The 15,725-nt window shown below is 43.0% G+C and overlaps 1 protein-coding gene across 1 annotated transcript in view; it reads right to left on the reverse strand.

Annotated features, from left to right (window-relative positions):
• Positions 1-15,725, reverse strand: part of LOC102870706 (alpha-1-antichymotrypsin-like) — a 32,954-nt gene that overhangs the window by 9,334 nt on the left and 7,895 nt on the right. The window contains exons 2-3 of the mRNA XM_006879193.1: positions 3,206-3,209; positions 2,376-3,014 (exon numbers count right to left, since the gene is read on the reverse strand). Of these exons, the coding sequence (XP_006879255.1) occupies positions 2,376-3,014; positions 3,206-3,209 (643 nt within the window). The remainder of the gene's footprint in view (positions 1-2,375; positions 3,015-3,205; positions 3,210-15,725) is intronic.

The raw sequence follows: 15,725 nt of genomic DNA on the forward strand, positions 1-15,725 counted from the left end.
CCAAGTGGTTGTTCTCCAGATTTCTTGGCACAACTTGGTGAGCACGTCCAGGGCAGCATCTGTTAGCTGAAATATGTCAATTGGTGTACCATCTATTTCTGGGGCCTTATTTTTTGCTATTTCCTTCAAAGCAGCCTGAACTTCTTCTTTCATCAGCATAGGCTCTGGTTCATATGTTGTTTCATGAAATTCTTCTGTGTCTGCCAATTCCTTTCGATACAGTGATTCAGTATATTCTCTCCATCTTCTTTTAATACTTCCTGGATCATTTAATATTCTGCCTAAAACATCTTTGATTATAGCAACTTGAGGTTTGAATTTGTTCATTTCCTTGAGCTTAAGAAATGCTGAGCGAGTTCTGCCCTTTTGATTTTCTGACTCCAACTCCTTGCACATTTCATTGCAATATTTTACTTTGTCATCGCGTGCTGCCTTTTGAAACCTTCTATTCAATTCTTTAGTATCTTCAATTCTTTCTTGTGCTTTGGCTTCTCTACGCTTCAGTGCAATTTTCAGAGTCTCTTCTGACATCCATTTTGGTCTTCTTTTCCTCTTCTGTCTTTGTGATAGATAGATAGATAGATAGATAGACAAGAGTACTGAATATCCTATGGGCTTCCAAGGAACAGATAAGCATGTTTGAAGAGAGTGTCAACATTGTACTCCTTGGAGGTAAGAATGGTGGAGCTTCATCTCAAATACTTTGGTCAAATTGTGCAGAGGGACTAGCCCTTGAAGGAGGAGATCACACCTGGTGAAGTGGAGGGTCAGTATAGGGGAGGAATACCCTGAAGGAGGTGGACTGGCACAGTGACCGTACCAGTGGGCTCCAGTGTGTCGGAGACGGTGAGGGTGGCACAGATTAAGGTCAGATTCAGATCTGTTGTTCGTAGGCATGCTCTGAGTCACAGCTGACTTGACACACACCAACAAAACAAAACTGCAATTCCTGTGTAAGATACAGTCATGACTGAGATTCTAAATCTAATAATGATAGTGACATTTTGTAAAGGTCATAAAAATGATCTGCTTTGGACATCAATGTGATGTTAACATCTAGCCTAATTATGATCTCACCTTTTCCAGAAACTATGCCAATCTGGGCTTTAGATTTAGGTTTCTGCTCTAGTCTTTGGATTTAGTACAATTTCTTCCCAAACTAAAAAGAAGATGAAAAAAGAATTTGGGAATGGTCTATGTCAAGTTTGAATCTCTACCATGCACTAGCTGTATCCTGGGATAAGTCCCTCTGTTTTCCAGGACTTTATTTCCCTACTTAACAAATAGGGACCCCATCACTGACCCTTCAGAGCTGAAATTGAACAAAGTAGTCATAGGTTTCCAAACATGTAAATGTGAGTTTCCTAGTTTTTTCCCTTCTCCTCTAGGTAGAATCTAATGCAAGTAGAGTCAGCTCCTGGGTGGCCATGCTTTTTCTACTTCAACTTCTCACTTGGTCCTGCTCTACCCTCAGGCTTTCTAAGTCCAAGATTGCAGCCCTTCTCGGTCCTACACAGCCCCTCTCATCTCTACAGCCTCCAAAACCAACTACTTAGGTTGGATCTAAATGTAAAGAAAGGACCTGCTAAACGAAAGGCTATGCATCTGCAGTAGTTTAATTCACTAGCAGCTCCAGGGGAAAAGGATGGACAATCACCCTCTGTCCAAATTGCAATCTTAGAAGCCCAATTGTGGTTTAGCTGTGAGTTAGTTCTGACTTAGTAGCAATGAGTGAGGGCAGGAGGGAGTGAATTGTGTAGCAGGAGGCTCTCGTGGCAAAGTCAGTAGGGCGTTGTGATGCTAAACCCGAGGCTGCTGATGGTTCAAATGCACGAGTGGCTCCAAGGTGGGCAGTTTCCTCCAGTGTTTTCTACAGCTTGCAAAATCCAATGGATGCTGAGCTCAGAAGCAAGAGAGTAAGGTATACTTGGCCACCTGGAAGTCCATGAAGAGAAGTCTTTGGATAGAGTCCCGAGTGGTAATAGAGGTTAAGGGTCAAGTCCTACTTAAAACGTCAGTAATTTGAAATAATCCAGATGTGCACTGGAAAAAAAGCCTGATAATCTATTTCTGGAGGTCAGTGCTTGAATATACTGTGAAGCAATCTGTCCCACATACACAATGTTAACCTGAGTCAGGATCGATGAGATAACACTCAGCTACACCTGGTCCTAAAACAAACACTTTCAAGAATAACTGACAGACTCATGTCTGAAAAAGTCCCTGAACAGAGAGCAGTGCCATGAACGTGACTGTGCTATGGGCCCAGCCCACACACAACTCGGTGGCTTTCCCTTCCTGCCGCTGGTAGAGAAATGGCCCTTTGGTGCCACAACTAAGTTGTTTTTTCCCTGGGAAACCCAATCCACACTCACCTTTAAAGAAGAAGTAGTTTACCAGGATCATGAGAGTGTCAGGGTCAAGGCCACTGATGAAGTCCATGATTTCCCCATGGGTTTTGTGGTCCACGTAGTCATTGATGAGTCTCACAGCAGCAGAGGTGTTGTGGAAGTTGACAGGGATGATGTCAGCTCTGTACAGCTCCTGGGCGTCCTCCTTGAACTTCTCCAGCAGCATCAGGCTCTCTTCTAGGAACAAGGCATTGCCCAGACTCAGGTTCATCTTGTCACCTGTGTGGTTGAAGGTGTTCAGAAGGTGCTGGAAGCTCTGGTGGATTTGAGTCTCAGAGGTCTCTCTGAGGTTGAACTTCAGGCCTTGGAGAATCTCTCTCAGGGTCGTGTTTCTGGCCCCCAGAGCCACAAAAGCCAAGGCTGTAGAGACACTCAATGGTGAGAAGACGATGTTGTTGCTGGGTTTCTTTAAAGTCAACTGCTTGTAGAGGCTGAAGGTGAAGTCGGCGTTGTTGAAGGCCAGGGTCAGGTTCAGGTGGGTCTCGTTGTCACTGACTTGATTCTCCTGAGTGAGTGTGCTGTTTGAGCACAAGACAACAGGGCAGAGCCCAGCCACCAACAGTGCCAGGGTCAGGAGCGATGACATTCTCTCTACTGTCAGCTCTGAAAGTAAAGATCCTTTAAGTCATGGAGCTTCAGAGGGAGTTCTGACCCCACACCCACCACCCATGAGACTCTTCCGTGCCTCCCCATAACCTGACCTCAGTTCCTATTCTGTCACCCCAGGCACTGTTATACCCTCCATGTGCCAGAAACATCCAAGGAGCCCCATCACCCAGGATTACAGTCTGTACCTTCCTGCCACAGAAGGAAGAAACTCAGCACAGAGAGATGAAAGGGCTTGTCCAAGTTCACACAACAAGATAGGGATGCCTGTAGGGTGAGAGCCCAGGTTTTCTGACTCCTAGATATTTGGGTTGCCCAATCGGACTCCCTCTCCCTTGTACCCACAGTGGGGATGGACACCAACCAGAGAGGATTAGATAGCAGAACTTCTACTCTCATCTCCTGCCTGCTTCTACTGGACAAGCAGATACTGCCCTCAGATAGCAGCTACTGGGGGACCCTGAGATAGGTCGAAGAAAATGGCCTAGGCAAGGCAGGAGTTTTTATTCAATCCATCAATTATTTCCATCTGAGGAGTCCTTGATGATCTACTATCAAGGTTCACATACAAACAGCTCTTCTGAGTGAGGTTCTAACACGTGTGCGGAGGCCGTGAATCAGGACTGACCTAAGGGGAGTCTGTTTGGCTCTCTGGTTTATTTTTTTATGAGAATGGAAAGATCACTTGTTGGATAGATAGGTGGTACTTTAATAGTGTTCCTTCTAATACTCCCCCTCTAGCTTTGGCACAAGACATGCTTTTCCTTCCAGGATTGAGTTCAAAGTTCAGAGGCTGCAGAAAGCTGGGTCCTTTATCTGAAACCTCTAACACCTGCTCATCCTGGTCAGAAAATCAAGGGTCAGCATAGATGGGAGAAAAGGCAACCATCAGTGTTGGTGGTAGCGAGAGGAGAGGAAGGGACAGAAGGGATCAGGAGTTGAGCAAACAGTAGAGAGGAGGAGAAGAGAGGAGATGAGAGGAGAGGAGGAGAGGTGAGGGGAAGAAAGGGGAGGGGAGAGTATGTGAGGGGAGCAGAGAGTAGGGGAGAGGAGAGTAGAGGAAGAAGAGAGAGGATGGAAGAAGATGAAGATAATGGAGAGAACCTGAGAGAAAAAGAGAGGTTAGAAAGGAGAGAGGTAGAAGAATGAGGAGAAAGGGAAGGGGATGAACTGGGAAAGAGAGAGACAAGGGAGGGAGGCAATAGAGAAGAAACTATTCCTGTCAAGACGTCAATGGAATTGTAGTGGACAAGCTCATGGACGGAGCTATCTCTGCTGCTTCTTCTATTTGTCTACTTCTGGGGCTGGGCTTCTGATAACCATTTCTTTGGTTAAATTGTTAATTTTTTTAGAAATCTTTTTTGTTCCCCCCCCCCCGGACATTATTTCTGGGGCACAACTGATTGGAAAAGTTCTAAAGAAGGTTATTGACTTCTGTTTCATCAGACAGAGCAACAGCTGCCTGTCCATCAGTGGAGCAGCGGTGACAGAGGGACGCCTTGAAATAACGAAGGCTCCCCGACTGAGGGACCTTTTGCACCAATGATGTCTGCAAAGTGTTCTGAGGGCAGCACCCCGGGACAGGGGAGGGGTGGCAAGGATCACCTTCTCTCTCTTTCTTTTGGGAAGTTAGACTGCAAAGCAGGAAGGAGACAGAGGTACGGAAGGGGACAGAGATGCCCAAGGGCCTGGATGGAAGTCACCTGCTCTGCTAACCTCAGATTATTGACGTATCTGAAGCAGGAATGAGCACAGAGGGCCTGGTGGCACCTGCACCACTTTGCAAGTGTCAGCACAGTGGCCTAGAGAAGAGTTCCCTTAAGAGGACATCCTGTCCTGGTGCAGTTCAAGCTCAGCACTTGCATCTGTCCTCCTGGTGCAGCCTCCAGATGCCTCTGCCTGATTCCCTGCTGCCCCCACACCTTCCAAAGCTCCATAGTCTAAAACCACCCTAGAAACTTAGATTCCTTTGCACCAACTTGTTACCTGTTACCTGATAGCCTTCCTGAAGATTTGGAAGAAGCCAGTGGATTCCACAGCAGCCCACTGGGAGTTGTGTGTTGCTACTATTTATTCTTCAAAGAACTCCTCCCCCCTCTTGTGAAATTCCATTTACGGTTTTGGATTGGAAGGGATCAGATGATAGTGCACAGGAAACAAACAAACAAAAAGGTATCCCCAGCTGTTAATCAATGTCATCTCACTCTTAACAACTTTTAGACAGAGTTAAACTTCTCCACCGGGCTTTGGGAAATGTTTCGTTCTGCTGTTTATAGATATGGTACCTAGGAGTTGGAGTCATTGTTTAGAGAGGGCTGGAAGGCCCATTGGATATTAAACTCCTGGCCCTCCAGGAGGCTGCTCTTCCTTGAGCCCTTGGAGCAGATTCCTCCTGCAGCCTTCTTTGATGAGGATTAAAGGGGAGAAGAGAGGGGGAGTGGTGGAATAAATTGGACTTCTCCCGCACAGCCCACATATGGGGTACAACTTGACCCTGTTTCCTTTTGGGGGCTCTATCATTTAAGGCAAATATCAATTCCTGGTCTTGAAAGCACCATAATCCAATTTCATTGTTAAAATTAAAGGAACAATTCAAGAACCAGATTTAAATCCATCCGTCTCCTTAAGAGATTAATTTTAACTACCATAACATAGATCTTAAGGCAGAGCCGTATACTCTTCTGGTTAATGAGACCTTCACTAGCGTAAAAAGAGAATAGGAAGCATGGGGGTGCGCACTATTGACCTCTAAAGATTTTTACAAAGACGAAATGTCTCTTTCTTTTTTATTTTTTTTTTGAGATAAGAACTCTTTTTTAAAAAATAATTTTAATGAACATTTACAGAGAATTTGGATTACCATTCATTCATTGCTGCACTTCTCTACCCGCCCTCTACCCGTCTCTTTCAACAACATCTATGGTATAATACTAATTCCAGTGAGATCATAAATGGCCTTCATGTTCTGCTTCAATTAATTCCAACATAAATACTACTGCTCTATTCCTGAGTCAGAATTCTGTTGCAATGTCTATACAGAACCGTACTAAGAACCGTACTAAGTGCTAAGGGATTTACTACACAAGGAAACAGGTTATAATTCATGTTGGTAATGGCATGTGGTTCCTCAGTCAGGAGAGCTTCTCTGTAGTTCTCTCACAGATTCTAAATCTGATGACATCCTAAATCCAGACCCTGTGATATTTTGCCAGACCTGACCCTCAACCTGTCCAATGGAGCCTCTTTCCCAATCTGCTTATGCATGGAAACTGGGAGTCACCTTTCTCTCATCATCTTCTCTTCTGAGAGGGCTGGGACCCCTCTCCCACACGTCTGGAACCCATCTCCTACTCTCCTTCTCTTTTGATGCCACTCTAGTCCCTGCTACCATCATAGCTCCCTGAGCTCAAGACCTCAGAGTGGTGGTTCCTCTCGTACACTTGCTCAGTGTCAGCCACTTCCTATACAACCTCCAGAATCCTTGAAAGACTTAGAAGCAGTGATATAAATTTTGACATATCTCCATGGTCACTGAGTTGTGTGTTTATTTTTTTTTCAATAAACAACTCCATCCACTGTTGGGTGAATTAGCACAATGTCCACACATATGACAGAACACTTGTTACATGCCATTAAAGTGAGTATGATCTGTAGCAAGCCTATGAAAAGATCTGAACCCTCTCCTATTCTGAGCCATCCTCACACTTCCTAACACACCAGAGTCCATTGCCGCAGTCAGTGTGGCCATCCGCCTGGTTCACGGTCTTCCCCTCTTTTGCTGACCCTCCTTCTTTCTAAGCATCGTGTCCCTCTCCAAGGAATAGCCTCTCCTAGAAACATGCCTGAAGTATGTGAGAGGAAGCCTTTTCATCTTTGCCTTCAAGAAGCACTCTAGCTGTACTTTTTCCAAGACATTTTTATTTGTTCTTTTGGCAGTCAACGGAGTATTCAGCACTCTTCTTCAAAACCACAGCTCAAAGACATCAATTCTTCATCTGTCATCCTAATTCATTGTCCAGCTCTCAGATGCACACCAAGTGCCTGAAATATAAATTTAAGCTCAATATCAAGAAAACACAGTTTCTCACCACTGGGCCAATTGGCAGCATCATGAAGATGGAAAAGAGACTGAGATTGTTAACAATTTCAGGTCGACTGGTTCCACTAATCAACAATCTTGGCACCAGAAGTCAGGAAATAAAAAGATTAATTGCATTAGGAAATTCTGTTCTCAGGGACCTCTCCAGAGTGTTAAAGAGCACTGATGTCAGTATAGAGACCAAAATGCACCTGGTATGGGCCATGGTCTTCCCAGCTACTTGTTATGCATCAGAGAACTGGACAATGACAAAAGATGACAAAGGAAAAATTGATGTCTTTGAGTTGTGCTGCTGGAGAAGATTAGTGAACATACCATGGACTGCTAAGAGAACTAACAGGTCTGTCCTGGAGAGGGTGAAGCCAAGCTGCTCCTTGAAGGTAAGGATTTTGAGACTCTGTCTCACCTGCTTTGAGCATGTTGCCAGGAGGGACCAGCCTTTGGAGAAGGATTGAGGGATGGCACAGTAGAGGAAGACCCTGGATGAGAAGGATTGACACAGTAACTGGGATAATAAAGGTAGGTGTGTTAGAGACAGTGATATTGGCTCAGGATAGAGCAGGGTTAAGAGCTGTTGTGCATAGGGTCACGATGAGTTATGGTCAACTTGACAGTACATAACAGCAACCACCACAAAAACATTTTTTAAAGAAGATACTATGTTGCTTTTCTTCACAAACAAGAATCTTTGTTTTATGTAAATGAGCATGTGTGTTATCTGGTGAATATTACTTTATAATCAATATAAACATTGATAATATTTTTCAAACACATCTAGATCATAAATGTACAATCTATACTGGCAAAGTTTGAAAAATGATGGAAAGCATGACTGAAATATCTAGTCAAAAGTTAGCTATTGTTTGTGCAGTTTCAACTGTTTAAAAACACAACAATCTTAACTCTTCTTTCACTAAAAAATAAAATAAAATAAAACTCTAATGCTGAAGTCTTTCCAGGACTCGCCCCTCCTGATGACATGCCAAGTGTGTGAGATCAAGTCTGTGCATCCTTGTTTCTTCAGCGAGAGCCACAACTTCACACACAGCAGAGACTGTGAAGATGATACTGGGTCAGGAACACTTCCTTTATTGTACATGGGGTCGCTGTGCGTCAGAGTTGGCTCAACGGCACCTTCCCATGAAAACAACAGTTTTCACAGAAGCATACTACATTCGTCTTTCTTTCAAGGAACAGCTGGCTTGGTAGAACTACTAAACTTTTGGTAAATCTCGGAACAATTAACCACTGCACCTTCAGGGCTTCTCATTTTTACCATAGTAATGAAGAACTGTACATAGTAATGAACCCTGTGACACGGATGTCTCAAATGTGTTAATGGTTGGTTACCCAATGCGGACAGAGAGTGGGGTGGAGCTCTACGATTAAAACAAGCGTGGAAGGAGGAGTGGCATCCACTTCCCTAATAGCTTGCCTCCGGAAACCCTGTGAACCTGGAGAGAGGATGAAAGGCACCCAAGCGCCGAGGACTCTCCTTCATAGGGTCGCTATGAGTCGTCTGTGACTCGATGACACTTAACAACAACAATGAAGAAAAGCCAGCAGTAAGTGTCTTTTGGAGGTAGTAACATCGAAGCCGTGACAAGAAGGACAAGCAGGCTTAAACTGGGAAAAAATTAAGGAGGACATAATATTGTGAGCACAGACCCAGAGGTGGAGAAGTCGAGAGCTCTTCTAGCAAGTGGAATAAGAATAATTAGCCTGTTCTTTTTTCCATTGCTGTTGTTGTGTGCTATCAAGTCAGAACTGACCCATAGCTGAGCCTCCAGTGGACTTTGTGAGGCAGTAAATTGTATGGGAGGAGATTGCCCATCTTTCTCCCAAAGAGACTGTGGGTTCAAACTATATACCGTTGGGTTGGCAGTGCAATTCCTTACCACTAGGCCACCAGAGCTGCCCCTCCTTCCCCCCGACCCAGCTGTATTTATCTTAGGCAAAGTGATGAACAGTAATATTCACCTACCATGCAAGTGAGCAAAGGTAGATAATCCCCCCATTGCTGTCTCTTATAATGTCCTGCCCTTTTCTTTAACTGGTCTTTCAAACTCCACTCCCCGTTTGTTGCTATGTGGAATATTTTTGTTTCAATTAAAAAATGTTTAAAGAAAAAGTTGCAAAAACAATATAGAGCTTCCATATATTCTTCACTCAGTGTCCTCGAATGCAAACATTACACATAAGCATGTTGTCTTATGGCAACAACTAGGAAATAAATATCGGTCCACTAAATGTTGACTTCTCACCAATTTTCCACTAAAGTCTTTTCTCCCCTACACCTCTCAAATCCAATCTGAGACCCTGCATTGCATTTAATTATCATGTCTTCTTGGATTTTATTCTGTACAGTTTCCCAGTTTTTCTTGATTTTTCAAGATCTTGGCATTCTGTAGGACAGCTGGTCAGATTTTCTAGAATATCACTCAGCTTGAGTTTGTTTACTAGGTTGTTGGGTTTTTTTTTTCTTGATTAGATTGGATCAAGGAGAAGACACCGCATAGGTGATGTCAACACACAAGCAGCATTACTTGTCATTGACAGTGTTGTGACCCCTTGCTCAAGGGAGTGGTTGCCTGTTTTCTCCATGAGAACATCATTATTTCTTTCCACATTCTATTCCTAGAAGTGAGTCACACTGTCAAATAGCATTTCGTCCTTTTTGCTAAGGAGTTGCACTGCCAAACCAAAGGCACACAGTTCAAATCTATCAGCTTCTCCATGGGAAAAAGAGAAACAATTTCCTCTTGTGTGATTTACTGCTTCTGAAAGTCTGCTGCAGGGTCATCTGTGAGTCAGTTCTGACTCAACAGCATATAATAAAAACAACATTCTTTACTACTTTTTCCTTTTATTGGCTATTCCTAAGAGAATATGCATAGTTCAAAATCAAGGAAGGATTGTGTCAGGCAGTGATTCATCCTTTCTCCACACACTTCCAGTCTATATGCAGGACAGATCATTCTAGAAGCTTGACTTGATGAAGAGGAATGTGGCATCATGATTGGAGGAAGACTCATCAACAACCTGCATTATGCAGCTGACACAACTTTGCTCCCTGAAACAGAAGAGGATCTGATGCGTTTGCTGCAGAAGACCAAGACTGCAGTCTTCAACATGAATTGAAGCTCAACATCAAGAAAACAAAGATTCTCACCAGTGGGCCAATTGGCAGCATCAGTATGGATGGTAAAGAGATTGAGATTGTTGACAATTTCACCTTGCTCAGGACCTCATGCACTTACTGCAGAGGATCAAGAACTGCAGCCTTCAATATGGACTGAGGCTCAATGTCAAGAAGACAAAAAGTCTCACCACTGGACCAATCGGTAGCATCAGGATGGATGGCAAAGAGATTGAGATTGTTCATAGCTTCAGTTTGCTCGACTCCACGGTCAACACTCTTGGCACCAGTAGCCAGGAAATAAAAAAACATATTGCGATGGGAAAGTCTGCGGTTAGGGACCTCTCTAAAGTACTCAAGAGCAACGGTGTCTCTCTGAAGACTAAGGTCAGCCTGATACAGGCCATGGTTTTTGCAATCACTTGTTATGCATCAGAGAGTTGGACAATGACTAGGGAGGATAGAAGGAGAATTACCTTTGAGCTGTGGTGCTGGAGAAGAGTATTGAATGTACCATGGACTGCCAAGAAAACAAACAGATTCATCGTAGAGAGGATTAAACCATGCTGCTCCTTGGAGGCAAGGATTCTGGGGCTTCATCTGACATACTTTGGACATGTTGTAAGGAGAGACAGGTCTTTAGAGAGGGACATCATGCTGAGTAGAATGGAGGGACAGTGCAGGAGGGGAAGACCCTCTATGAGGTGGATTGATTCAGTGACTGGGGTAATCGGAATGGGTGTGTCAGAGGCAATGGGATTGGGACAGGACAGAGCAGGGTTTAGGGCTGTTGTACATAGGGTCGCTATGAGTTGCTACCGACTCAACGGCACATAACAACAACAACAACAACAACAGGCCCACAATCCGCACTCTTGGTATCAGCAGTCAGGAAATCAAAAGACAAATACATTGGGAAAATCTGCTGTTAGGGATATCTCCAGGGTGTCAAAAAGCAACAATGTCAGTGTAGAGACTAAGGTGCTCCTAATCCAGGCCATGATTTTCACAATTACTTGCTATACATCAGAGAGCTGTCAAAGACTGAGGGTGACAGAAGTAAAATCAACGCCTTTGAGTTGTGGTGCTCTAAAAGAGCTTTGAACATACCCTGAACTGCCAAGACAATAAACAGGTCTGTCTTGGAGGCGGTGAAACCAACCTGCTTCTTAGAGACAAGGATTTTGAAGCTCCATCTCACATACTTTGTGCATGTTGTCAGGAGGGACCACTCTTTGGAGAAAAACATCGTGCTTGGAAGAGTGGAGAGAGTGCAGGAGAGGGAGACACTGAATGAGATGGATTGCCACAGTAACTGGGGTAATGGGAGTGTGTCGGAGGCTGTGAGACTGGCTCAGAACATGGCAGGCTTCAGAGCTGTTGTGCATAAGGTCGTTACAAGTTGCAGTCAACTCGAAGGCACATAACAAAAGAATGTAAGTTCTATAAAGGCAGGAATTTTTTTTTTTAAACATCGAAACATTTACTTTATTTTAAGCTTTATTTTATTGTCATTTTAATGAAAGTTTATAGAAAAGTTGGATTTTTGATCATTCATAGTTCTCCCTCCCACTCCTTCCCCCCCAAGTTAACTTTAAAAAAAGATTATAATTTTGTTCCCCTGCTTTTTTTGTTGTTGCATATTTTCTTCCCTCCATTCCCTCTCCAAGTCCACCTAATAATGCAATGCACCCTTTGTTCCAGGTTATTGTCATACCAATAATGCCTACTCATATGGTCCTTTTGGACAGTTCTTCCCCTCATCTGTTCTATTTTACAACAGCAGTGTTACACAGTATTTTTCCTTTTGTGACGGAGATATTTAACTCAGAATAATGCTCTCCAGGCTCCCTCATGTTGTGTGATGCTTTCTTTATGGGTTCATTGTGAGAGAAAACAGATAAAATATTAGCTTCAAGCTTGGATCTTCTGTGACTGAACTGCCAGCCAGTGTCAACTCATTTCTTTGTCTTCCTTCTCACATTCTATATCTCAGCCTGAGATTTTGATTTCCTATGCACCTCATTGATGCCTTTGAGCTGTGGTGCTGGAGAAGAGTGTTAAATATACTATGGACTGCTAGGAGAACAAATAAGTTTGTTCTGGAGAGGGTGAAACTGGGCTGATCCTTGGAAGCAAGGATTCTGAAGCTTTGTCTGACATACTTAGGGCATGTTGCAAAGAGGGACCAGTCCCTGGAGAGGGACATCATCATGTTGGATAAGGGTGGAGGGACGTACGAGAGAGGAAGAACCTCAATGAGGTGGATCACTTCAGTGATTAAGGTAAGAGGAGTAGGTGTGTTAGAAACAGTGAGGTTGGCATAGGATAGAGGAGGGTTTAGGGTCGTTATGAGCCGCAAGCGACTTAATGGCACATAATGGCAACAACAACAACACCACATACACCTCATTGCATTTAACATCAGCAATGATGTCCTTAATCTCTTCTAAGCCCACTTTAAACCTCCAACAATTTCTTGCCACAGCACTGTTTCAGCCGTTTTGGGATGCTCTTCAGCAGTATTTTGCTTGCATGTGATAGTAATGATGCTGCTAGATAATTTCCACATTCTTTTGAATCCTTTTCTTTGAAATTTGGACAAATATGGATCTCCTCCAGCCAGTTGGCTAGGTAACTGGCTTCCAAATTTTCTGGCACAGGCTGATGAGCACGCCAGGATTGCAGCTGTTAGTTGAAACATGTCAACTGGTATCCCATTGATTCCAGGGCCCATTTTTTTACCAATGCCTTCAGTGCAGTTTAACCATTTTCCTCCACTACCATTAATTCTTTTTCTTATGTTACCTCCTAAACTGTCTCAGTGCTGATCAATTCTTTTTGGTACAGTGACTTTGTGTTTCTTGTGATTCTTCTTGGATCATTCAAGATTTTGTCCACATCATCTCTCAGTATTGCAGCTTGAGGCTTGAATTTGTTTTGTTCTTTCAGCTTGAGAAATGTCAAGCAAGTTCTTCCCTTTTTTCTTCTCCAATTCCAACGCTCTGCACATTTCACTAAAATACTTTGCTTTTTCTTCTCCAGCTGCCCCTTAAAATCTTCTCTTTTAGCTCTTTTCCTTCACATTTCTTCCCTTTGTTTTGACTTCTTGACACTCTAGTGCAATTATCAAAGTCTCTGATATCTATGTAATGATCTTTTGCTCTCTTCATGAATGACGTCTTTGATAGTATCTCACAGAGTCATCCCATAACTCTTATGGTCTTCAATCATTAGTGTTCAATGCCTCAAACCTATTCTTGAGGTGATTTTTAAATTCAAATGGGATTGACTCAAGATCATATTTTGGTCTTTGTGGACTTGCTTATTCCACTTTCTTGAGCCTCAATTTGAACTTGCACCTGAGTATTTAATGGTCTGTTTCACAGTCAGCAACTGGTCTAGTATTTTGTTTGTTTTTATTTATACCTTTTAAAAAATATTGCTTTGCATACAAAATTAATATACATTATGTTTCGTTCACATACATTGTGTTTCATACTTTCCTTCATTCACACTGTGTTTCATATAATCATTCATATGTTGTTGTTGTTAGGTGCCGTCAAGTCAAGCATGACTCATAGCAACACTATGAACAAAAGATCTGAACCCTGTTTTATCCTGTACCATCCTCACACTTCATGACACCTAAAAGCTCATTACAGCAGTCACTTTATCAATCCACCAGGTTGAGGGTCTTCATCTCTTCACTGACCCTTCACCCTTCCCAACATCATGTCCCTCTCCAAGAAATAGCGCCTCTAACATGTTGAAAGTATGTGAGGCAAAGCCTCATCATTCTTGCCTCCAAAGATCACTCTGGCTGCACCATCTCTGAGACATACCTATTCATTCTCTTGGCCATCCATGGGATGTTTAGTGCTCCTCTTCAACACTACAGCTCAAAGGCATCAATTCTTTTTCTGTCATTCATATTCATTGTCTAGGTCTTGGATACATAGCTAGTAATTGGAAAGACTATGGCTTGAATCAGATGCACCGTGATGTTTTAGAAAATGAATCACTATTGATGATGCCTACCATTGCTGGAGAAGAGTGTTGAATTTACTATGGACTGCTAGGAGAGCAAACAGGTTTGTCCTGGAGAGGGTGAAGCCAGAATGTTCCCTGGAGTCAAGGATTCTGAAGCTTCGTCTGACATATTTTGGGCATGTTGCAAGGAGGGACTGGTCCTTGGAGAGGGACATCATGTTTGGCAGAGTGGAGGGGCGGTGAAGCAGAGAAAAACCTTTGATGAGATGGATCGATTCTGTGACTGGAGCGGTGGGAATAAGTGCATTTGAGATGGCTAGGTTGGCACAGGATAGAAGAGCGTATAGAGCTCTTGTACACAGGGTTGCTATGAGTCACAAGCGACATAACAACAACCACCATTGCCCTGCCTTTTCAGGTCCCCAATGGATCTCTCCTAATTCCTTTACACACACACATGCCCCCAAACTCTGTTATCCTAGTGACTTTCCTCTTCATGTTTTTCTGCTCCTACAGTCCCCTCTCTTTCCTTTTTTGGACTGCAATATACATCTTACCAGTTAATCTTTGATTTTTGCAAAAGTGGCCTTAGACAGTATTATACAATATTTTGTGAAATCATTGCTCCTCGGTGCTGCATAGTATTCCATTATATGAGTGTACCATAATTTCTCAATCTATTTGTTTGTTGATGAACATTTGGGCTGTTTCCATTTTCTTGATATTGTGAATAACACTCCTGTGAGGACTGGTGTACAAATCTCCGTTCGTGTCTCAGTTCTATCTTCCTTGGGGTATATTATAGCAGTGCACTAGCTGAGTCACATGGAATTTTTATGTTCTGCTTTTTGAGAAAATGTCAAACTGCCTTTCAGAATGGTCGTACTATTTTGCAATATCACCAGCAATGCGTGAGTGTTACAGTCTCTCCCTATCCTCTTTAACATTTATTGTACTCTTGCTGAGGTGAGGTGGTAGCTCACTGTAGTTTAAATTTTCCTCTTTCTTGAGCATTTTTTCCTGTGTCTGTTGGCCATCCATATTTCTTCCTCTTTGAAAAGTCTTTCCATGTCTTTGCCCATTTTGTGATTGAGTTATCAGTGTTTTCCTTGTGAAAGCTCTGTAATTTTCTGTAAACTTTCATTGTGAGACCATTGTCCCATTGTCTAAGATGTCATTGCCAAATGTTTTTTTCCCCAGTCTGTAGGTTTTCTTTTCACCCTAATGGAAAAAGTTTTTGATGAGCACAGGGACTTAATGTTTAGAAAGTCCAGTGCTGGATATTATTCTCTCTTGGTTGTGCATTTCTTGCTGTATTTGTCAATCTATATACTATAACCTAGGCCTGTGAAGCTTGTCCCATTTTTTTTTCTCTCATGAACTTTTCAAGTATGGAAATACAAAGGAAGAGGAACAGTTGTAAGCAGACACTGGTGATTGGGACATGGAATGTGAGAACCATGAATGTAGGAAAATT

This window comes from Elephantulus edwardii, unplaced genomic scaffold (genome assembly GCF_000299155.1).
Source record: "Elephantulus edwardii isolate Elephantulus edwardi_28Jun2011 unplaced genomic scaffold, EleEdw1.0 scaffold00002, whole genome shotgun sequence".
Lineage (NCBI taxonomy): Eukaryota > Metazoa > Chordata > Mammalia > Macroscelidea > Macroscelididae > Elephantulus > Elephantulus edwardii.